The 25,454-nt window shown below is 40.9% G+C and overlaps 1 protein-coding gene across 17 annotated transcripts in view; it reads right to left on the bottom strand.

Annotated features, from left to right (window-relative positions):
• The window catches only part of TNS3 (tensin 3), a 218,302-nt gene that overhangs the window by 70,284 nt on the left and 122,564 nt on the right, over positions 1 to 25,454 (bottom strand). For all 17 annotated transcript variants that reach the window (XM_069007895.1, XM_069007893.1, XM_069007894.1 and 14 more), the window contains one exon: positions 1,422 to 2,681. In XM_069007895.1, coding sequence (XP_068863996.1) covers positions 1,422 to 2,681 — 1,260 coding nt within the window. The remainder of the gene's footprint in view (positions 1 to 1,421; positions 2,682 to 25,454) is intronic.

Here is a 25,454-nt window from a genome sequence, read left to right as displayed (position 1 = left end):
TGACTCCTACTTCCTTTGGGAGATGACCAGAATCTGTGAGACAATTTCAAGTATCTCTTTTTAGCTTCATATATTTAAACACAGAAGTGTAAAAGGTGGCTTATTCTAAATGATCTCTTTATCCCCTTCACTGTATATAAAGTGAAGAGTTTTCTCCTGCTGGAAAAATCTCTATTTGTCCATCAGCTAATAATTTGGAAAGATTCAAGAGAATTACAAACTAATGCCACAAAATACATATTGTGTATTGAAAATAAGCAGCGAAGCATCTCACATATATTCATAATGGATTTTTGGACTTCTTCCGTGTTCAGTTACCCTCCTAAACACAGAACTGTGATTTCACCTTCTCTACAAGAATCACCATCCTTGATCACATAGGCCTGCCCATGAACAGACACCACACACTAGTTAGGCACATTCATCATTGAATGGTTTAGCATATCCTACTGGGCTTGAGCTGAAGCAGCTCATTTGTGTCCAGTGAGGCCATGGGCACATCTTCTGTCATGCTGGCTAATACTGAATTAAATCCTGGAGACACAAGCAAATCTTTCATTGCACCATGACTGGAGACAAGAAGAGGAAGAAGAAGATGGAAGGGGAGAAAGGAAGTTAAGGGCATATGTTTTGCCAGAGAAATTAGACCACATAAAATTTTCAAACATGACAGTTAGACCAGAAAGAGCATTATTTGTCATAAATTTTAGGTACACCATTAATAATAGGTTTAGTGGACTTAGCCAGAGGCAGGCTACTCATCCTTTTGCAAAGCTGTTAGTTCTAGTAGCATTAGTTAGGCAACAGAGCCAGCAAGTGTTGCATATTTAATTCCACCAGCTGCAATCATTTCAGAGTCAGAGACAACAAACAAGCACTGTGACTTGTAAATTTTTATACTGAAAACTTTCTGAAAGAGCATGTCTTAAAATATTTTACTGGTAAATATTGCATTATTTGTGAAAACATTGCATTGAAATTTAATGCCAGAATCATTACACTAAATTTGAAGATAAAGTTGTTGGAACTTTTTCTCCTACTTTAAATGGAAATAATAAAAAAAGTAATATTAAAAACGTACACTACCAATGCCTTCTAAAAATGTGTAAATGTACAAATTCTGGTCCCTTATAACTTAAACTCACAGCAGAAAAAAAAAATCCCAACAGATGATCTATTAACAGGTAAGAACTTGCTGAACAGTACTTTTTTCAAGCAAAAAGGCAAGTACCTGCAAAACTCACTCATCTTACATCAATTTGATTCCATATCTTGGATGATTATGTTAAGAAGGCATCAGAAACAATCCCTTGATAATCATTGTCAAAGTTTTAAGTCATGACCTGAGGGTCCCGCTATACCATGTAATGAACACACAGGTGCTAGAAAGAGCATTATTTTCAGAAAGTATTACAGCTTACCATGCCAGGAGGGATTCCTGTTTGTGACCTCTAATTTGTCGTGGAAGCCAGAACTACGGTTAAGCTCTTCCATCTGTGCATCAAGGGTGGTAAAGCCATTCACTCGATTTCTGTCACTGGTGAGAGTGTTAATGCGGGTTGGGATAGATTCAAATGTAGGGTCTAACTCCAAGATCAGCCTGTTCAATTTTTCAATGGACTGATCAATATCCAAAGTTGGAGAAGCTGGCAAGTCCCCAGCATTTTGGCCTAGATCCAGGCCATTTATGTTCCTCTGAGGCATTGGCCTTGACTTTAAAATGTCAGCACTTGTATGTTCTTCAGGTTCTGCAGCAACCAGCATGCTTCCTAGCCCTCTCTGCACAGTGTCTCTGCTGCTAGAGCCACGTGTTGGGGTGCCTGGAACGTGGGACTGGCTCTGGACACTGCCCAAATTCTCCACAGTGTTATGAATGCCAACCCTAATTTCATTCTCTGGGCCAAAACCATATTGGTGAGCAGTGACCATCTGCTGCTGGCGTACCCAGGTCTGAGTAGAGTAGTTACTTGGGTCATAGGCTTGTGGATGGGGTAAGACAGAAGGATTCTGTTGCAATTGCTCAGTTGACTTTGGCTCAGTGCTTCCAAATGATCTCTCATAGAGGGAATCCACACCAATTCCCAGGTCTGCAGAAAAAGCATTGTGATGCTCTTCCCCAGCATTACTTCCAAAGCCATCTGAAAGAAGTGAGTTCTGACTGCTCTTGGGGCAACTAAAGTTCCCTAGGTGGGTAGAGTGCTGCCCTTCTGAAGAAGACAAAGTCCCAATGCTGTCCACACTGTGAAGGTCATGATTAGGCATTTCGTCATCCAGAATATCAGTCTCCCTGTCCTTCATTTTGGTGATTTCATTCATGTGAACTTGAGCTGGCACTATGTGGTGAGTGGCACTGTAGTTGCTTTGAGCATCAGTCATATCCTTGGTGGTGCTGACAGAATCCTCCAGACCAAAGCCACTAAGTAGTCGGTCCAGTTCTGCCTTCTCTTGTGGGCTCAGACCCCGTTTGATTCCTGGGACAAGGCATTCCTCAGTCTTGTCTGTCCTGATGGAAGCTGTGGAGTGTCCTGAATCACTACTGACAGACAGGGTGTGATCACTGTGATCAGGACTGCCTGTAACATAAACACCCTGAGAAACAACAGGGATGTTGCTGTCTGAAGAGCTCTTCTTTCTCACTTTTGCATACAGACTGCCATCAATGGGACCTTGGGTATGCAGCACTGTGGAGATAAAAGTAAAAAGGAAAGGGAGAGATAAGGACAAGGCATCATATAAGGGCTATGACTAGTGTCGTGCCACAAGTATTATTAACACTAACAGTACTGTTTCTGCAAAACTAAATCAACTCTATAACTACAGCAAACACCAATGACATTATCTTCTTTAATTTTACAACACTTTTCTTGATGGAAATACAATATGCCATTTGTAGCTCAAGATCAAATCCTCTCTTTTTATGCTGTTTTGAATGCATGTTTATGGCTCCACAAACTCTTCATACTAATTTAAAGACTCCCACTATTACAGCACTAGAAATTTGAGAGATAGCTACTATGCATTCCATTCGGAGCCAGAATGGTAGAAAGCTATCAGCAATACTTGCCTTAAATATATATATTCTGTAATTACTACTTCATCCGTTTTTACTTGATGGTACAACTTGATGGTATAACCATACTACAAAGAATCATTTTCTCCTTTTCTTGGTGGTGCAAGGAAAAGACAAGCTTTTAATTGCAACTGCAGTCCTTGGAATATACATAAACACTCTTCACAAAGGAATACCTGAGTAAATGTTAAGAGTATGACATTTGTACATATGTGGAGGATCTGGTATGCATGTCATGTTTTTGCTTCAAAAAAGGACTAATTAACTTAAGTGGAAACCTCCACAGAAGTAACTATGTTTGTCTTACTCCCATCTAACACATCACGCCTAACACATCAGGTTTAGGCCAACATGAGGTTAAAGTATGGCTACTGAATTTTTATCCGGTGCTGAAAATTAGCACAATTCTATTTCTTAAGAAAAGTTTTAGGAATAAATATGTCTAGTGTCTGTAAAGCCAAAAAAGTAAAGTAAGTAGTTCTACTTTCAAAAGATTTAACATTCATTTACACAAATATTTATATTAAGCAGATATTTCTGAAAAACTTTTCCTACCCATAGTCTGAGAATAAGAAAATTAAACCATTACAATTTAGGAACAGGCAGACTTTTCTTAAAGGAACCATCAGCTACATCTGTTGTAGTTTCAGAATCAAAAGCCCCATGGCAAGCCCAATGCATTTCAACATCAACTCTACCACATATTTTCAAAATATAAGTAAAATGGCATCATGATTATAAACTTCAAAACTACAAAGCTTTTCTAGGCAATACTCATTTAGAAAAAGCATTATGCAGAAATTGTACTCACAAATGAATTCACTGGTTTTTATAATGGCAAGAAAAGTGGTCTGGTTAGAAAAAGTTTTCATTATGGGACACACTGACAAGGTTCCATTAATTAATATACTTACATACTGTCCTGGGTTGCAGTGTATTCTATTACCATCCGCATGAGCTGTTGAAATCAGGTGAGGCAGTGTTTCCTTGCCTCCTCCCCCCAGACTATCTTTCTGTTAATGGCCCATCATTGGCCTGCTGCATGCCTCAGAGATAACTCCCTCTGGATTATCTTCTGTTAACGAGCCTAATCAACACTTGGCCTCATGACTCATTACCCCACTGTGAGATGCTCCATCCAGAGGGAGGAACCAAGCATTCCTACCTGGATATAATCTGAGACTCTGAATACCAGAGACAACCCTTTCCACTGGATTTCCAGAGGACATGAGCTACACAGCCACCACTGGACTTTCTGAGGAAGAGCAGACCCTTTTACTACAGGACCACCGCTTCAGAGGACTGCAGCCACCATTCTACCAGACTGCTACCACCCTGACTAACAGGGACTCAGGTTGTATCCTGACTCTGTCAGTTTGAAACAGTGTTTTCTTTTAGTTTTTTTTTTCCTTTTCTTTAATTTCCCCATTAAATTGTTATTCTGACTTGGTGCCTCCCACTGGTTTGTTTTCAAACTAGTACACATACTAAAGGTTATATGATAGTTTTAATAGATTTTACCTAAACTAAAGCACAATCTTTTACTTTCTAAGGACTAGGAACTATTATTTGTCTGATGTTGATTTTAAAAACAGCACATGCAAAACACCAAAATACTCCTTTTCAGAAAAAGTTATCAGACTGAGCAAAAAGGAAAGCAGCTCCCCTCGCTATAAAATTTCTCTGTGGATCAAGTTTGATGTGTAAATTCCATGGTGAAAAGGGCTGCTATGCATGAGGTTGAATGTCTGTATACAGATACTTAAAAATAATATTTATGGAAAAATAGGTATCAAAAATACAGCCAACAGTTTCTCAGGCTCTTTCAAGCTGTGATTTCTCATAAGCACTCACTACCTTCTAGGACAATGAAGCATACTTGGTGTTTCATGTGGAAGTATTTTATACAGTTACCACAATAAATTGCAACATTTTAAAACAAAAAACCCAACCAGAACTAGGAGTAACTGTTAGGTGGATTTTTTTATTGTATGTTTAGTTTTGAATTTAAAAACTAAAAAACAATAAAACCCCAGCTTTGATTGGAACAGTTGTATATCCTGACACAACATAAACTTGAAAAAGTTACAGGTCTGAACTGGAATGCAGTGAAGTAAATACAGAACTAGTAAATTTGAACTATTACAAAGTCTTCCTGTCTGACTGTTCTGTTACTCAGAACTAGGTTCTGTGCTGTAAACATGGTAGTCAGCTTAAAGACTGTAGTGGGTTGACCTTGGCTCTTATGCCAGGTGCCCACCAAGCCACTCTATCAGTTCCTTTCCCAGCAGGACACCAGACAGAAAAATAGGATGGAAAACACCTAGTAGGTTGAGATAAGGCAGTTTATTAAAGCAAGAAAAAAAAGTGAAAGTTTGCACATGCTTAAGCAAAGGAAAAAAAAAATATCTTCTTCCCAGCAGAGAGTAATGTTCATCCACTTCCCAGAAAGCAGGACTTCAGCACACAGAGCAGATGCTCCGGAAGGCAAACATTGTAAAATAACAAATTCCCCTCTTCCTTCTCCCTCCCTTAGCTTTTATATCTGAGCTGACATCATATGGTCAGGAATATCTCTTTGGTCAATTTGGGTCAGCTATTTTAGCCTAGTTGTGTTCCCTCCCAGTATACTGCCCACTCACAGCCCACATGATGGGAGGAGGGGAGGAGAGCATGTTAAAGAGACAGCACTGATGCTGTGCCAGTGCTGCTCAGCAGTAGACAACACTGGTGTGTTATCAACACCTTTCCAGCTACAAATGCAAAGCACAGCACTGCTGCTAAGGGAAAATGAACTCCAGCTCAGCCAGATCAAATACAATACTTCAGATCAAGCATTCTAGCATGCAGATCTGGTTCTCCTTGCGGAAATGACAAGTACAAAAAAACTGTCAAATTCTCAAGTACAGCCATGGAAGCAATGGAAAACCTTTGTGTACCTCCCTCCCTTAGCCCTCCCAGTATCATCACACAGTACCATGCAAGCATAGTGGCAGAAGTACAGACAAGAAGATAGATATACTGACAGTGGACTACTGACCCAAGGGTCTTGCACATGTGCACTCTGTCGATTCAGAGATAACCCTGTCCAGTACTTCTTCCACTAATACAAAATGATAAAATTTATTCTGCATCTTGCTTGGAATGTTAGGCAACCCCAAATATTTGGGGGTCTTCCAGCTGTGAACTGTAAAGCTTCCACTCCGAAGAAGAGACACGAGTACAGTTTACTGAAAATTTCTTTTAGGAAAAAAAAAACAGAACAGCAAAACCCACAAACAGAAAATTAAGTACTGCATTTATGTGTTAGTACAAACCTTAGCCTTAAACTACTTCTCAGACAGCTTTTAAGTTAGTTTTTTATCTCTCCTGGTCAACCAAAATTTTATTTATTCCATGTCTATCTGTGCCCAAGATTGTTATTGTCTCTTTAAGACCCAGAACCATGGCTGGAAACAGGGCCGGGGGTTGCCAGGGTTTCTTTAAAAAGTCAGAGCACCCAAGCCAGGTTCTCTTTTGCCTGGTGGCTTTTGCTCAAGGTAAAGGCTCCACTTCGTCAGAGGTTGTTTCAGGCAGGTTTTTCTGGGCTCACAAAAACAACAACTCATAAATGTGAATTTCACAATCAGAAACTGTTTCAGAGTGAATTTTGCAAACTCTGTCAGCAGCACAAAGCCTGAGCCAGTCCCAGGGCTGGGCCACCCCACGTCAGTGTGGGCAGACCATTTTAGGAAAAAAGACGTCAATGCTGAAAGTCTGGTCCACTACCAAGTTTCAAAAATCCCTAAAGCAATTTCTTGAAATAATGGCTTCCCAAACAGAGGTCTCATTGATCACAAGCAGGATGGTGAGCCTGACAGACATTACTTTTGATATTTATGCTAGAACTTTAGGAGCCATATTATGTGTCTACAAGTGAAGTGAGAAACAGAAGAGTTAGGTATCTGCTGATTTTTGACTCTAAATTTAAATATCAATACAATTATTATTAGATTTCACAAGGAAACAATTGTGATTGTGGGTCAAAACAATTTACTTGCAACTAGACAATTTACTCTAATAGACAGCTGCCTTTTCAGGAAACAAAAAATACCATTCTGCTTTATAAACAGATAAGAAACAATTAAACTCACAGCTAAACAAAAATCCAGCTGCTCCTGAGGAGTCTGGGTATTTAAACTTGCAGCTTCTAATAGTGAAAATAAAATGCATATTGCACATAACAAAATTATTTTCTGATTTCACAGTTGTAGGAAATCATTCTTAGATTAATTTGGAGTTTTTAATTTTAACTACCATCATAGAATATATCATAGAATGGTGTGGGTTGCAAGGGACCTTAAACATCATCTAGTTCCAACCCCCCTGCCATGGGCAGAAACATCTTTCACTAGACCAGGTTGCTCAAAGCCCCATCCAACCTGGCCTTTAGCACTTCTAGGGATGGGGCATCCACAACTTCTCTGGGCTGCCTCTCACCACCCTCTATTTATTCTTTATATCTCATCTAAATCTCTCTTCTTTCAGTTTAAAGCCTGTCCTGTCACTACATGGTCTTATAAATAATCTCTCTCCATCTTTCTTGTTGGCTCCCTTCAGGTACTGGAAGGCTGCAATTAGGTCATCCCTCTTTTCCTTTTTCATTTCCAGACTGAACAAACCCAGTTCTCTCAGCCTTTCCTCACAGGAGATAAGGAAATCCATCCATCCTTCCAACGAAGTTGGTGGCCTCCTCTGGTCTTTCTTCCTGGGGACCCCATAGCTGTATGCAGCACTGCAGGTGTGATCTCGCCAGGGTGGAGGGGGTGAATCACTTTCCTCACCCTGCTGCCCACACTGTTTTTGATGCAGCCCGGACACATGTGGCTTTCTGGGCTGCAAGAGCACATTGCTGGATCTTGTCCAGCCTCTCAACCACCAGCACCCCCAAGTCCTTCTCAGCAGGGCTGTTCTTGATCTGTTCATCACCTAGCTTGTACTGATACTGGGGGATGCCCCAACCCAGGTGCAGCACCTTGCACTTGGTCTTATTAAACTATAAACTATATATATAAAAACTATGAATATATGCAACCGTAAAGATATAAAATATATAGATATATATAGATATATAGAGATAGATAGATAGATAGATAGATAGATAATGTGGTTTGTTTGTTCATAAAACTAGGACAAATAAACTATTCAAATACTACAAATCTACAAAATACAAGGGTTTGTAGTTGGTCTTCTGTTATATAACATCTTTATTTTGTATTCTACCTTTTTCTTATACATAATTTTAGAATACCTCTGCACTAAGACTTTCAGACTTCACTTTACTCTGGTCTTTATGTATGTTTATTTCCCAAAAAAGGTGATAATCAACTTAATTGTAAAAGCAAAGCTATGCATATAGGTGGGGAACATTTTGACAAAAGAAAATGAGAAAATATAACAGCAGTGCAACATTTTATTCTGTACACCTTGCTAAGTAATGGTACCGCAAAGGCCTTACAAATTCAATACCTCATCTCCGTGCACAATTCAATCCCTGCTCTCATTTTTTCCAATGTAGGAAAAAAAACAAGATCACAACAGAGGTGACCTAAGTAATGCTGGAATTTAATTAACCAAACCGAAGGGGCCCACTTTCTTTCAACTTGATCACTTTTCTCGGGAGCTGTTTCAACTCTGTGAACTGCCCAGGCTGAAGCCCAACAACATTCCTATGCTGAATCTGAATACCTGAAACCCCCCCCCCCACACACACCCAGTATCAGGGACTCTCTTATAACTGAAAATCTCAGAGCAAAGGGTATGTGTGTATTTTCACCCCTATACCTGATACACAAAGAGCAACTTACTTAAAAATTAGGACCTGAAATACTAACGCATACCAAATTTAGTGGCATCCTTCCAAGCCTGTGTTTTCCCAGCACTTCTCTCCTTGAAATCCAAATACCCAAAGGCAGGCTTGTGAGTTAAAAATATTTCAGTCTTTAAGCCTTTTGACTTGTCCCCACAGTTACCCACTGTCCACCCACCACTTGGGAAAACACACACAAATGAAAGCCAGCTAGGTAAACTCATACACCACAAATTCAGCAAGAGCTGTTCTGATGCAGTCCACCTGAACAAAAGACGATTGCAAATACACAACCTTTTTCAAACTGTACCCTTGTTCATGTTGCAGCAGGAAACATTACAGAAGATCTGGATTATCTTTTATCAACCTCATAAATAAATACTTTTACCTCCAGGCAAACCTGAACAAGTCCTGAGCTGCATTCTTTTGAAGTTAAATCTTTTTATGTGTGCTTGTCTTTTCCTTTCTCCCTCTCTAACAATGACAGGCCTTCATTCCTTACAAACTCTTCCTGTATAACTCCTATAAAATCCATAGAGAAATATATGTGGTTTGTATTTCCAGCTCTTGAACCAAAATAAAGCTACTCACCTCCTTACTAGGCATGACCAGGAATTTTCTGCAATAGTCAATCACTGGCTTATTTACATCAACTAATATTCTCTAAGCAAAACTCTGCACATAGGAAAACCAAAGTGTTACAGTGGGGAATACTGTAACAAGTATATATCAAACCAGGAGTCCCGTGGAAAGGAAATATATCTAGACAGATTCATGGTAGATGTTTCAGAGAGATGTTTATTTCTCCAGCCACATGGCTGGGGCTCTGCTCAGGAACTGCCACAGTCACGGGATCCCAGGGACCTTTTGCCCACACTGGGGAACACAAACCAACCAATGGGGAACGAGGCTGACCAGGGGCAGGTAAACACTGTGCCTCCCCCCCAGGGCCCCTCCCCCCAGGGCCCCATGGCGGGGGGGGGGACCCCAACATCTCACCCGTTTTATTTTAATAAAAAGAGAATGAAAACAACTGGATAAACATAACAAAAACAGTTCCAAAACAAAACAAGCCACCCTCCTGAGTCTTTAAATGTCCAAACAGATTCTCTGGAACATCTTAGGGCTGACAGAAGGGAGACAGAACTCTCTGAGCATGCTTTGTGGGGAAACTGAGGCAGGAGAGGGCTTGATTTCTTCCCTCCCCCTTTTCATCCCCCCATCGGCATCGGAGAGGAATTGTAAGGAAATGGAACTGTATAAGGAAGCCATGGGGTGAAAAACTGATTAGGAATAAACTGGGGATAGGGTAAACTTAGGAAAGGGTTCATATTGGGTATAGGGTAAAAGGGGAAATTAGGCTGCGGGTAGGGAAATTGCTGGGATGGATATTGTTTATAATTTTGTGCATAACGGCTGCCTTTGACAGGAATACCCCCAGGCCCAGTAACATTCGCTGCTTGTAAACCCTTCTTTCCTTGCACTATATCAAATTGTACAATTTCCCCATCTCCTACACTTTGCAGGTAATTTTTAGGGTTATTCCTTTTAATGGCAGTTCTATGGATGAATAAGTCTTCCCCTGTATCATCTCGTGTTATAAATCCGTAGTTGTTTTTGACATTGTACCATTTCACAGTTCCTGTGATTTTCGTGGCTACAACTTCTCCTATCACGTGCTTGCGTGTTTGTCGTGGGTGCCGGTCCCGCGTGGCTGCCGCCTCGGTGACTCCGACGTCTCGGTCAGGCCCCTGCATTGCGGCTGCTCTGTGCCCTCCGAGCGGCGCTGCTCCAGGGCGTGTCTGGGCTCTGCGCGGCCCCGCTCCGGCGCGTGTCTGGGCTCTGCGCGGCCCCGCTCTGCCATCGTCGCTGGCCCCGTGCCCTGCGAGTGGTTCCGCTCCGCAAACTCCACGCTGCTTTGAGAGCGGCCCCGTTTTGGCTCGGCGCTGCGCTGCGCGGCTTCTCGTGTCACTGTGGAAACCGCCGCTTCTGCCACAGGGCTCTCCGAGCCGGTTGCTCAGAGCGGCCTGCCACGCCGATGCCCGGTTCCTGGCTGCTTGTGACCCACGGCACCCATGGCGCCTGTGGCATCGCTCCCTCACTCGCGGCCGCGTGGCCGGGGATCCCGAGACAGGGATGGGGTCTGCGATACGGCGCGCGCTCCCGAGGGGGCCGGGCGCATCCAGCACAGGCACCTCCACCGGCACGGCTGCAGTCACGCGCTCCTGGGGTGGCCGCCACGCGGTCTCGGCCACGGGAGAAGTATGATCTTCTGCTTTAGGGGTAATGGGACCATACAAATGCTCCTGAAGAGCTTCACTGATTATAAATGATCCACGGAGAACTTCTGTCGCTAGTCCATGTTCTGTTTGATCCCTTAGCTCATCCCTGATCACGTCCCAGAAACACTCCTGACAATATCCAGGAGGTCCGATATCAAAAAGTAAGTCTCGAGAAATATAGGAGAACCTTTTGAAAAGCCACATAAAGAAATGTTCAAGATCTCCCGGTTCCATTACTTTTTTGTTTCGTTGTTCAAGGATTCCTTTTACTTCTAGATACATTTCATTCTGTGGCTCAGAGAGCCCCATTTCCCACGATTCTTCCATAGTCCAGAGAGAATATCCAAACCAAGATGAGAAGAGAGAGGCCTAGAGTGGTTTTTTACTCACGAGTTTCCTCAGGGATCAGCGTCTTGCCCGCATTCTTCCACCAGTTTGTTACAGTGGGGAATACTGTAACAAGTATATATCAAACCAGGAGTCCCGTGGAAAGGAAATATATCTGGACAGATTCATGGTAGATGTTTCAGAGAGATGTCTATTTCTCCAGCCACATGGCTGGGGCTCTGCTCAGGAACTGCCACAGTCACGGGATCCCAGGGACCTTTTGCCCACACTGGGGAACACAAACCAACCAATGGGGAACGAGGCTGACCAGGGGCAGGTAAACACTGTGCCTCCCCCCCAGGGCCCCTCCCCCCAGGGCCCCATGGCGGGGGGGGCGACCCCAACACAAAGTTAGGGCAAATCCCCAAGCTTAAAAAAGCCAGAAATGTCTCTTAACTCCTGCTGTTTGAGCTGCACCCACTGTTTCTGCTCCTGGAGGTAAGCAGTCTTGCTAAAGACTTGTGAGACTTGTATCAGCCAGACAAAGCAATTGAAAATCTAAGCACAAGGGAGAAGCCAGAGGAGACAATCATTTTCAAGGAAATCTGAACTATTGCAGCCAAGGAGGAGTGGAAACATGTTGGCTGGAAAGGTAATTCAGTCTACAAGCTATTCCCTTACAGTGGTTCTTTTCAGAGTCTGTTTCAATATCCAAAACAAAGCTGAGTGAATTTCAGTCTCTAGATCACTGACATCATTTTTCCTAAAATAAACAGCTGCTAGAAAAAGTTGTTCTCCTGCGCTGACCAATCAGGCTGGACACTCGTCCACATCTTCAAGAATTCGTGTATTAATGTAGTTCTCAGGCAGGAAAAGCTTTCTGGAAGTCCTGTAGCAGGTAACACTTACTTTTATCTAGCAGCTGCTGTTCTCAAGCTCCCAGATCCCAGAAGGCTTTACCTTCTCTGTCTCTGGAATGAATCACCTCAAACTAGGGGAAGTGAACCTCTTAGTTCCTCCTTTAGTAACAGCTGTATCTCACCACAGAGCAGACCATAAACATGTGCTCTAAACATTATTCCAAATGTACATATGCATCACCACCAGACAGCTGGGCCCCTGGACAATGTTCATTTTCTATTTCAGGTACTGTCAGCACTTTAATCACTTCTCAGTTGAACAAAGAATTTAAGTGGCTCTTGTATCCCCAAAATACATCTACCTGTTCATTGTTTATGTAGGAGTTAAAAGTTCAAACCTAATTCAGAAAGTACATATTTTTTGGTTCAAGTGTTGCTGTTCTTGCAAATCAGTTAATAGTTGCACATGAAACAAGTCAGGACTCTGATAAAAGACACAAAGCACACAACACAAACTATGCTGGCAGTACTCTTCCAGAACCAGAGAACTGGCTCTCTCCTTTGGGATGATGCAGAATTGCTTTTAAATTGGAAACATCCCACATTTGCCTCAAAGATATGAAAAGAAAAAAAGTATATTAAAAACTCTTGATGCAAATTGATGAGTCTCACTTAAGATGCAAATTTAGTTTTAATCTCACTGCATTTTGGTTCTTTGTGAGGAAAAAATCCCTGCTGTTTTCCTTGCTTCAATTTTCCTTGCTTGCCTCTTTTGCTCCTTCATAAGCCTGAACTGCATATACTTGCTGGTGATTGTGGACCATTAACACTCGGCATGCTTGAATACAGGCTGAGGCTCAACACTAACACCTGCATTTAGTTAGATTATCAGAAGAAACACAGACAACATAATAGCATCACTGCATAAATTAACTTATCCTATGGATAAGTTTACCTGCAACAGATTCATTCAGACAGGTCACCATGTTGCTCAAATTTTATTGTTCTAGATATAGAACAATATGGTGCTCTTGGTTGTTGGGGTTTTAGAAGTTCTCCTTCTATTTTCTCTTCTCTTAAAGAACTTTCCCCATATAGGTTGCCAGGGGGACAAATTACTGGGTGCTTAAGAAAAACAAAAGACCTGGCCACAGAAGGAGGGGTCCATCTGGCTACTCTCTTTCACCTGGGTTTTCTTGTGTAGAGTGGGGGATGCCACGAGATTTGAACTGGGAAAAAGGGGTTGGGTACAGCTCCTGGCTGGCTGGTGTTCTTGGCAGAAGGAGAGGAGGGCTCCCATCTTCGTGGAGGGAGTTCGTTGCTGCTGGAGGCTTCTGCTTTCGGCTGCCTTCCTTCTACCGTGAGTGGAGCTTGCTCGCTGGAGCGGCTGTTGCACTGGGACTCTAATACTCCACCTTACTAAAAGAGGGACCATTTCACCATCTGCTCGGGTGCCTCAGGGAAAACCCTAGGATCCCAAGCCTGCCTTTCCTTGCCTGCTGGGGAGCCGGGCTGCAGCCGCCCTGCCCCCACCATTGCTTCGAGCCTTTGCTACTCTGTAGCTCTGCACACCCTGCCTACTGAGACATCCCGGGGTTCCTACTGCAGCTCCAGAGTTCAATACATCTCGTCTGCCACCCGGGATTTGTGCTCGTCCCTGCTGTTCCCGAGGGTGCGGCCGGACACCAGGATCAGCTGCCCAGGGGGTTTGTGAAGCCTTTGTTCCATCCCTCCCCGGGATCCCAGGCCACCAGTGTCGCATGCTCCCTGAGCTCACTCCGGAGTTCCCCCTGCAGCCGTGGGGGAACCATCGCACCTGCCCTGCTCACCGGGAGCCGCCAGCGCCCCTGCCGGCTGCAACCGGAACTGCACCCAAGGGGAAAGGGCCTGACAGCCGAGAAGGCTGGGACTGGGTTTGTGATTGTTTGCTGTTACTGCCATAGTTATTGTTGTTTGTTTGCCTTGTTATGCATATATATATATATATATATATTAGCAAAGGACTGTTATTCCTATTCCTCATATCTTTGCCTGAAAGCCCCTTAATTTCAAAATTATAATAATTCAGAGGGAAGGGGGTCGCGTTTTCCATTTCAAGGGAGGCTTCTGCCTTCCTTGGCAGACACCTGTCTTTTAAAGCAAGACATTGGTGGTGCTCCATCACAAGAATGCTTTGGGATAACCACTGGTTAAACCTATCCATGGATGTGTTTAGAAAGAGGTTCTCTAACCATATCACTCAAACGGTTTTGCTTCCTCTGTTATCAGTACCAGGCTTTCTGGGCTGTGTGCACATTCCCACATCTGAGGGCAACTGGATTACTGGGTGTGCCAGTCTCATTCACTTCAGATATAGATTTAAATTCTGTAAGCAAGGCTACAATATACACCTCTTCAAATTTTTTATGCTGGCTGTTGCAAGTGCAGATGGTACCTGGACTGATGCAGAGTGGCAGAGAAGGGCCATGCAAATGAACCAATCACAATGAACTGATCAAAAATTTTGGGGAAAACATATGGATTGTGAATCCATATCATCTTAGAACCTGGCATTGCTGTGTTGTGGTGGTTTCTACAATTTGGAGACCTAGAACTGCATTTAATGCAACTTTCAAACAGTGACATAAAAAGTAGGTCCTGATTTAGTAAATTGGTACAAGGCCGTGAGATCAATTTCTGGTTCATAAACATTCATCTGGCAATCCTTTAATATGTTTTTAAAGAGTTTTTAGGAAAATTATTATTTGAGGGTAACAGAATTTAACTAGAAAGGAAGGAAAAAGGTATGAAGTCATCTATCACTTTTTTCCTTAACCTGACCCAAGCAAATGCTGATATTCATATATGCCTTGCATTTTAAACAAAACTAGTTTTCCAACATGAAAGAGCAGTACCTAAGTCATCAGGAAACTGTTTGGTTTGCTAGGTTTCTCAAGTCTGTGAATTTAACAGAAAAATAAAGGAGGCTGAAGAAAACAAGGCATGTTATCACAAAAAACAAAAAGTGAACAAACACTATGAAAGGAAAACAACTGACGGGATTGTTTTTCGCAAAATGCTAACAAGCAGAACACACAGGAACATGAGGTCCTTAAATCTTGAATCTTTTGAGAAGCAGAAAAGGGGACATGCAAGATGTCACAGAACCTTTATCTGTGCAAAGGTTAATTCCCAGACAAAAGGATCACATTTGTATTTCAGTGTTTTTACAGGTACACTGGAGCAAGAAAAAACTGCTTAACAAAGTACAAGCTTGTAGACCAGAGGCTGGCTGCTGTCCAGCCAGTATGGAACACAAGCAGAGTCAGCCAGCACAGACTCATCCTTAGAATACTACTGAAATTTATCATTCCACTTTTACCCACCTGGGATCAAAAGAAAATAATACCTGTTCCATTATCCAAAAAGAATACATTGATACATTTACAACTGTCATCCAATATACAGAAGCTACTGTGTCATTTTGATTATACTTCTGCAAACTTTTCTCGGTTATTTTAAGCAAAGACTTAACTTGAAGTACCTTGTGCTTTGATAACCAGCAAAAGAACAATATAACATCACAGTACAGAAACATTGCCACAAGTACAAAACACTAAGTAAAGTTTAAGGGTATTTCAAAGTCACCAAACTATGTGAAACCATCTCCCTCCATTCCTATCAAAAACAAAGCCCATCTTCAGGAACACTTCGGTAATTTGCAAGTGCATACTCCAAATGCTGACGTTCAGAATTCATGACTATTCTTTCTAACAGCTGAAACAGCACACACACCAAGAATCATGGCATTTCTCTTACTACACTGCTAGGCTTTCAGCAAAATTAGTTACGGTCATTAAATATAAAGCAGCAGAAAAACACTGATGACTCTACATGGTTGCTGAAAACTGTACAGAACCACAGTGAAAAGGCTTAAAGTAGCTGTCTAAAAGGTCAACCTAATGAATTTACTCATTTTTTAAGTATGGACCATGTAGTTCCACAGTATTGCCATTTGTAATAAAATTGCTCCACCACTCTATGGCACAAAAAATTGATCTTCAGGTCTTTCTAAACAAGTACACATATCAAAAAGGGAAGTTCAGGCACACATATGTTTAGCAGAACTCTTTGACTTTCTAACTCACTAATTGAACTTAAAGGATTTTGCACTGGAACTCAAAAGACTTGTAATTTATTTTCAAGTAATACAGCAATAGTAGAAGCAATATGGGGTAACCGTATATGATAATAATGATAGTATTCACTTCTTGTCAAAAAAAATTGAAGATGATTTACACACATTCAACACAAGCATATACTATCGTAAAAAATTATGTATATTTGGTGGAAAATTTATGCTGTACCTAAATGACTTAAGAACAAAAGTTCTTCATACAAAGAATATTTTATGCATATTTACTGAAAGGAACATGGGGAATAGCCTGACACCAGAAAACTTCAGATGAACTTCAGAAGTTTACCAAGTTTCTTAAATGGGTAACAGTTTAGGCAATGTTCTTCAAGGTTCAGAATAAGATAGAGAAAAACAGTATCTAGCCCATACTACTCGACAGAGAGAGCTCACCGCTCTGGGCCATCTCAGAAACTGGACAGATCCTTCCGCCTGGGACTCCAGGAGCAGAGAAAATACAAACAATGTGAAAGAGCTGTAGTAATGCAGCTCTCTCCTTACGCAGCTGGAGAAAGCGTGTCCACAGTAAGAAATAAGATTGGGTTCTGGCAAAAAAACTTCCCTCTGCTTACTGAAAGTTGCCTCCATCTGTGCAGTCTGGAAGGAGTTTGAACTAGTGCTCTTCTCCAGCATTTAGATTCTGCCCATGTTTGACAGCAGAATCTAGAGGAGGTATGATAAATATGCAGGTAGACCTGCAGTCTACCCCATCTCTCACTTTCCTCTTATTGTTTAGCAGTCTGATCCAAAGCTTTCTGATATCCAGGGAAATCTTTGCAAAGAACTTAGGCCTTAATCAGGAGGGATCACAGACAAATATTTAACACTTAATAAGTGAAACTGCTGGAGCAGGGATAGAGATGCCCAGGACAGCTTTCTGGCATCCATACATGGGTAACAAATTGTACTATCTTTAGCAAAGCTTCCCTTACCACGAAAAAAAAAGCAAAGCACTAGAGCTGACTACGCTAAAGGCTGTTAATGTTATTTGTACAGCTAAAATTCTTCTGTTGGTCACTTAAAAAAATATAATTTCTTGGTTTGGAGGAATTTATTCAACCTCAATTAACTATCAGATGTGCCTGTGGTCTACAGTGCTAAAAGAACACTTACAGAGTATTAAGCTTCACTCTGTACAGATTATTGAATATAACAGGCACCTCTTCAAAATTCAGACATTAAAATCTAAAGTATCTTAACTCAAGCTCATTCATGCACATGCAATGGTTCTATGATCTCTTACATCAGATATAAATGGCATCATGACTGATAATGCCCTCTATTCACATTTCCTTTGTTTACTAAACACATATATATGACACATAAGGTAGTTCAGTGTATGCATGCTTTGGTACAGACACAGAGTGGGGACTTAATTGCTTCTTCTGGTCTTAGGAAAGTCACAGAACAAACAAGAACCAAATCCTAATTTGTACTAAGGCATTTTGGATTGTTTCTTCCTTACACTTTTAATCTCTGATGCTGCCATGCTAATTTTACTCCCGAGCAATTAAGGTGTTAAAATATATCCAGTACCTATAACATCAAGGCTATTTTTCCTTGTCTAATGAAGCTAAACAGGTGGGATGCCCTATTGTCTTCAAAAGAAGGAGGAAGAGCTGCCCAGGAAGCAGGTGCAGGGAAGGAAAACACCTGTGGTAGAGTCTTGCCTCTTCAAACTTTTTATTCAACCTGGTCCAGTAAACAGGTTGTAAGATTGGGTGAGGAGGCTTCTCCTGTTGTATCTGTATATGGGAAGAGATACTGATTTGGACATCAGTGTTTAAATTAACAACATTAACAACCATAGATTGTAGCTGATGTGACTAAGAAACAGGCACATACTAAAAGATAAATACAAACCTGCTGAAAAGACTTGGTTGAAAAAGCAGTGTTATATGGCCCCTAAAATAATGCTAGTCACAGTCCCATCTGTTACCTTCCCCCTACTTTCTACTGCCTGAATCTACCATGCTGAAGAGAGGTCTTTTGCACAGTCTCATGAACGTGGAACTGCAGAGTTAAATGTACCATAAACTACATTAACATCTATTAAACCACTGAAATTGCACCCTATGGCCTTTGGGTTTAAAAGTGTAATGAAAGCTTTTGACGAAGTGCTAGTGAATAAATCCTTGGGATAACAACACTGCCTATCACTGAGACAGAAATAAATTGGAGGATATTAAAATGAATTTTTTCTTTTGAAAGCAAGAAATTGGCTCTGTAGTATCTTGGAGTATTTGACAGGTGCAACCTGTGCTTCAGATAAACCTGTGCACTGTTATAAACATTGATACCAAGGGCTGTGGAGGCAAGGGTGCCCAGAAATGGAAGTACAGGTAGTGAGAGGCAGGAGGCTCATGGAAAAAAATCCAGGGGCCTAGGGAACCCTGGTTCTAATCTCTTTTTGTCTTCAAACATAAGACTTTAAATATTTAGGTAAGGTGTAACTGTACCTCCTTGGCTCTTAGCATTTTGGGGGAGATTCTCTTTTTATCTGTAAGTTTAAACTCAGCAAAACTGACAAATGGTACCTAATGAAATCACTGTCTCAGGGCACTAAGTAAAACATACATAATTTCTCACTTCAGACACTGTCTTATCAATGCACTTATATGTTTGGGTAAAAGGGTGTCCTGGGTTGCAGTGTATTCTATTACCATCCTCATGAGCTGTTGAAATCAGGTGAGGCAGTGTTTCCTTGCCTCCTCCCCCCAGACTATCTTTCTGTTAATGGCCCATCATTGTCCTGCTGCATGCCTCAGAGGTAACTCCCTCTGGATTACCTTCTGTTAATGAGCCTAATCAACACTTGGCCTCATGACTCATTACCCCACTGTGAGATGCTCCACCCAGAGGGAGGAACCAAGCATTCCATCCTGGATATAATCTGAGATTCTGAACACCACAGACAACCCTTTCCACTGGATTCCCAGAGGACAAGAGCTACACAGCCACCACTGGACCTTCCAAGGAAGAGAAGCCCCTTCTACAGGATCACCGCTTCAACAGAACCATATCTACCACTTCAGGAGGACTGCAGCCACCATTTCATTGGACTGCTACCGCCACCCTGACTAACAGGGTGTCAGGTTGTATCCTGACTCTGTCAGTTTAAACCAGTGTTTTCTGCCTTTCGTTTTTTAATTTCCCTATTAAATTGTTATTCTGACTTGGTGCCTCCCACTGGTTTGTTTTCAAACAAGTAAAAAGGAAAAAACTATTTTTCAACAGACCTGGACAGACTAAGTTCTGGAGCTCAGCTTAGCATTTAAGCAAACATGCAACACTTTCAATTAAGCATTCAGTATATCTTAAGACATATTCCTAAAAGAGACATCAAAAGTAACTTTGTATCAGTAAATCTTTCGAAACTCTGGCCCCTGGCTGCACTTAACTGTTGGTTCCTATCTGACCAATCCAAAATGCTAAAATAACTTTCTTTTTAACAAACAAGCAAAACAAAAAACAAAAAACAAAAAACAAAAAACAAACAAAAAAAAAAAAACAAAGCAAAACGAAAAAAAACAGAAAAACAAAACAAACCCAAAATCGAACGCAACCAAAAATCCCAAGTCCCCAAAGCATGAGTCCAGAGAAAATACATTCCAGATCAATCTCAGTTTATCAAGCACAATCTTGAAGACATCTGTGTGAAATTATATTTATTCCCTAACATATTGAGGTAACAAAAAATTTAAGCCACCGTACTGTTACAATTAATGATGTATTAATGAAGAAGGAAAAAGAAAATTACCTATTGCTGCACACTTAGAAATGAAACCTTGTAATCCTATGTTTGCATTCAATGTCTCTAACACACAAAAGAAACCATTTTATATTAATTTTTTGCTAACTCTTTGTCAGCTTCATGATTAAGTGGACTAACTAGATTTAAATTATATCTGTTAAAGAAAAGAACACTCAAAACTTCAAGAAACAGAAGACTTAAGTTTCCTTAGAGAAAAATCAATTAAAAGCAGCCGCTCCACAATGTTTCGGATACTGTTTCAAGCTGGCAGCGTTTTATAGTGTAAATGTGTCTATCTTCTATAGTAGAGGGGAATTGTTGGAGGACACCTTTTTATCCCTACCTTCCACCAAATTTCACTTTGTCTCAAAGAATACTGCATCCAACTGGTGACTAAAAACTGAAATTAACATTTATTCACTAGGAATTTGTTTTTAAGCTTCACTCATCAGAAATGGCATCAAAGCTGCTGTTTTCTTTGGTAGTCATCAGCATTCCTGTTAAGGTACCAAAACCAAGCAGTTTTGCCTCAACCTTTGAGTTTTGCAATAAAGTGGCCCTCTGGGAAAAACAAGTGTTTAACAACATAAGAGGGCACCTCCCTATTGAATAGCTATTTACTTTGGGTCGAAGAGGAGAAAAAAATCTCAGTTAAAGTCAAACATCCCATCTCATCACATGACATGGGTGCATACCAGAATGTTGGTTATTTATTGCCTCCATGGAAACATTTACTGCGTACATGGAGACACTTCTCAGATACTTTCCTTTATGAGAAGAAAAAAACAGGAGCAAACCAGCTTATAAATATTTGACAAATTTTGACTGATTATTGTTGATTACAGTTACAGAAGGCTAGAAAATTTGGAAAGCAACATTCTTGAGATATAGGAATTTGGGTTCACTCAGCCCTACCCTATTTGGATTAAATTAAAAACATCTTTTTTTTTGCCAAAGCTGTTTCTGTTCTAATTGTCAAACACCGGTGAGCAAGCAAACATACGTTGCTAGGAAGCAAACAGCAAGGCTTTGTTGAGAAAGAAACTTAAGTATCTGCTTTGTAAAGACTTAATCAAAGTCCTTCATTTATCATTTCAAGCAATTTCTAACATGGACATATGCTTCTCTTTCCACAGACTGAAGAGCTGGAAGACAAAAGAGTGCAGAGGGATTTAGCAGTTGTTAAAGTGAGTGAAATGTCTTAAAATGGAACACTGGAACAAGAACCACGTGCATTTCTGTTGCCGAGCCACTGAATTCAGTCGAACCAAAACAAATACTATTTTGGCCAACAATAAACTTTGGGTTTACCAGTTTTCTTTATTAAAAAAAAAATTTAAATCCTTGTCATGGGTTAGCAAGCATAGTCCCGGAAGTGATGTTCTTGCAAAGGGGTGCTTACAGCTTCCTCTGTGACCTGACAGAACCTATCAGCTAGCCAGTTTGAATGTGGACAATTCTTTAAGCCACTTAAAGTTGTGACCGCTTCTGTGATGCACACTAAAGAAAAGAAACTCCGAGGTAGAGCCTCTCTGTCTCGTTTCCGGAGCTGGGACAGGTGGCTACAGGCCCCGTGGGGGGGCCAGCGGGCCCAGCCCAGGCCATGCTCGGGCCAGGCTGGGCCGGGCCACAGCCATCCTGGAGCCAATGGGCCCTGTTCCACCTGCGGACCCCCCCCACACACACACAGCAGGGCTGTGGGCAGCCAGAGCGGCTCGGAACTCCCCCCCTCCAGTGCCAAGGCCAAGATTTCAGCTAAAGCTGCACTGCTGTCCGGCAGAGGTCATGTGACCAACAGTGATAAGCAACACTCCAGCTGCAAGGCCTAGGTGAGATTAACCCTTTTAGTGCTGTGAAGAGCTGAAAACCCGAGGGAAGAGAAAGAGGAGATGCTTAAAGTTGAAATTCTGTTGTAAAGCTATGATATATCAGAGTACCTGTTGTAATTTCATGAAGATATGGGGGGTGGAGTGTTCAACTTGTAAGCAAAAGCACCTGTGCTGAGATAGGCAGATGCTGACGCAGCTGTAATTTCATGAGAAGTTTGAACGGGGAGAGATGAAAGCGATGAGGACTTTTGCTCCAAATGGGAAAGGAGAAAACCTCAGTTCCTAGAGATGCTCCCAGAGACAGTCCTAACGATGAAGATGAGGAGGACCCTTTGCTCCCAGGGAAGGAGAAGGGCCTCTGTTTTCAGAGATGAAATGCTCCCAGAGATGGGTGAAGAGAACTTTTGTTTCTGAACGGCTCAACCTTAAATTGTACCCCAAAAAACTTCAAGAGTGGACCCTCGAAAGCAGTTGTGGGAAAGCTGCAAGTTGGGGGAAGGGACTCACATGCGAGCAGAGAAACTCCTCTTCCTAAATGGACTGAGCAAAGTTATTTGGAAGTGGGCGGCTGTCTCGTTGTGATAATGTGTTCATAGCATGGGCAAGAGAGACTCCTCTTCCTAAATGGACTGAACAAGGTTATTATGGAAGCGGTAAACAGACTGAACATCTGAAGGGTTGTCTTTTTACATTGTCACTTGGAGAAGGGAGAAAAATGGGGGGAGGAGAAGAGTACTGAAGGTGTGGCATGATTTTTTTTTTCTTCTTTTAGGTCTGTTAATAAACTTCTTTATATTCTTTCAAGATTGGTGTCTGCTTTGCATTTCTCCTAATTCTTATCTCACAGAAGGTAAACAGTAATGAGTATTTTGGACCAAACCACTACAATCCTGTATCTCAACCAAGTGAATGCCGCACAAACAAATGACATTTTGTCTCTAGAATAATTTTAGCGTGCTATCAGAATACTTAGAATAGACCTGAGATAAAGCAGTCAGACAGTGCTAAAGGAAGAGCAGCATTCATCTGTCCTTCCAATAATTCACCTTTTCTATTAAAATGAGTTTATGCTCTTTAGCAATATATATTATTTTAGTATCTTTTAATTTTAATATCTTTTTTCAATCTGATTTAATTTTCAGAACACCTCTGAGCCCAGGCTTTTACCAGAATCCACTGGCAGGTTTCACATAAACTGGTGGTTCCTATTCAAAAGACTAGCATTTTCAGCAGGAGGGAAGTGTTTAAGAACAGTATTTCTTATGTACTATGCCAAATAATAATCCTGGAAATTATCACTGAGAACTAAAAAAAAACCTCAACAGGAGACAAGTCAAACCTTTACCATTTACCTCAATCCCTCTAGTTTGTGGTGGTGGGAGCTTTTTTCAAAACTATTTGTCATTTCATATTAGGGAGAGATTCTGGAAGATAGTACACATATGCGGCCACAGGTATTTTATCTTACTATTTTGCAGCAAATGAACAATCTTTTGTAAATATGTATGTATCTATTGTATGGTGATACTTTAAAGAAAAAAATAAGAGTGCTCAGAAAGAGCAAAAGTAATTTCTGTTCCTTTCTATCTCAAAAGCCCTTCCTGACTTCAAAACCACAGGAAAAGCCATGGTAATTATGTCAGACATGGCAGTAGGAAGATCCAATTCTTCTGCTTTCAAATCCTACACTTAATTGCATACTTTTAAATCAGTGTAACAGAAGTCTCTGTGCTAATGTACTGCTCAAAGAGGATGAAATCTGATACAAATTGAAAATTAGGAACTTAATATAATTTTCCATCTATTATGGAGGACCACTTCCCAAGAGATATGAAAAGAAAAAGTATTTATAAGAAGAAATGCAAATAATTTATTGCTTTCCAATTGTCAAAATTCCTTAAGAATATTAAGAATGAAGGATAAGGAACTAAATTGAGATAGCAAACTGTCCATAGCCTGGCTATATTCAACACCTACGTACACAATCTTATTAACAAAGGGTTCAAGATAATTTAAAAGGCAATTGCTTATGTCTGCAATACTGTATCATGCCAGCAAATCAAGAGCCTCTGGGTATATTTTTCCTTTATCATGTATTCCCATCTTTTGTTCTTTGGGTAATAAAGCCAAATAGTTGTACAATTTCAAAAGAGATACTACTATCTTATTCACTTCTAATTTCTATTTTAACACATCAACTTGGAAATAGCCATTCCATATACATACACATACACATATACATACACATATACATACACATATACATATACATATACATATACATATACCTATACCTATACCTATACATATACCTACAGAGAAACTAGTGTTCACAAGTCTCTGCTGTAGCCTTCCTGGCCGCCTTGGTAAGGAATTTCATAGGCCCACATTTTTTGAAATTAACAAAAATATGTATAACTGTAATATAGGAATCATCTGTCACACTAACATCTCATACTATTCCTACTGAAATTCCTGTGGGAAAACAGGTACAAGTAAAACCATGAAGACCAGTTCCTAACCCAAGGCTAGGGGTTTAACCCAATGTAAAGTAGAACTGAAAAAGGCACTCTGTATGAGACTTCCCTGCACCTTAAACATACCACCACTGTTATGCACTTTCAAATGCACCATGTCTTGCACCTTAATATTTTCTGAAGTACAGAAAAGATTCTCTCTGAGACTTCAGGATTATAGCTAAAGGCTTCATATTCTAAGGTTTTTGACTTTGATCACATTCTGGATGTGAAATCAGCATTTCCTTTTAGTGGTCTCTCACCTGTAGTGAAAACTAGGACGCATTATACGTTTTTAAGGCACAAGCATGATACTGAACGTCTGCACAAACCATAAAGAGAAGCTTGTCCTGGTGTTTATAAATCTTAAACAGAAGATGACCTAACTGCCCTGTATTTACCTTAAGCAGCACACTAAGCTCAAACTTGTGTTAAGTACAGACCCCATCCTTAAGAGAAAAATACAGCTGTTGTCTGTGTACGTGCTTTAGCTCCTTGTGATCTTTTGCCCAGCCTATGCAGAGGCATTGCTCTGCCTGCAATTCCCTTATTCAATATCACAGAGTAACAGTCTGCCTCCTAAATATTTACTTGAGAAAAGGATAACATCTATTCTCATGGTATATTTTCTAGCTTAAACTCAAGTGATTTTTTTTTTCAGATTTACAATGAAATTCTCAATATCTATGCTATCACATCATATTTCTGTTCTATCTCAGGTAATTTAAAAACTACCCTGCACACAAATTAGATATAAAAACCTATTAAATGGCATATGTGACTTCTGAGCAGCA

This window comes from Aphelocoma coerulescens, chromosome 2, assembly GCF_041296385.1.
Source record: "Aphelocoma coerulescens isolate FSJ_1873_10779 chromosome 2, UR_Acoe_1.0, whole genome shotgun sequence".
Taxonomy (NCBI): Eukaryota; Metazoa; Chordata; class Aves; order Passeriformes; family Corvidae; genus Aphelocoma; species Aphelocoma coerulescens.
Note: the sequence above shows the minus strand (reverse complement) of the source record. Positions and strands in the feature narration are given on the sequence as shown.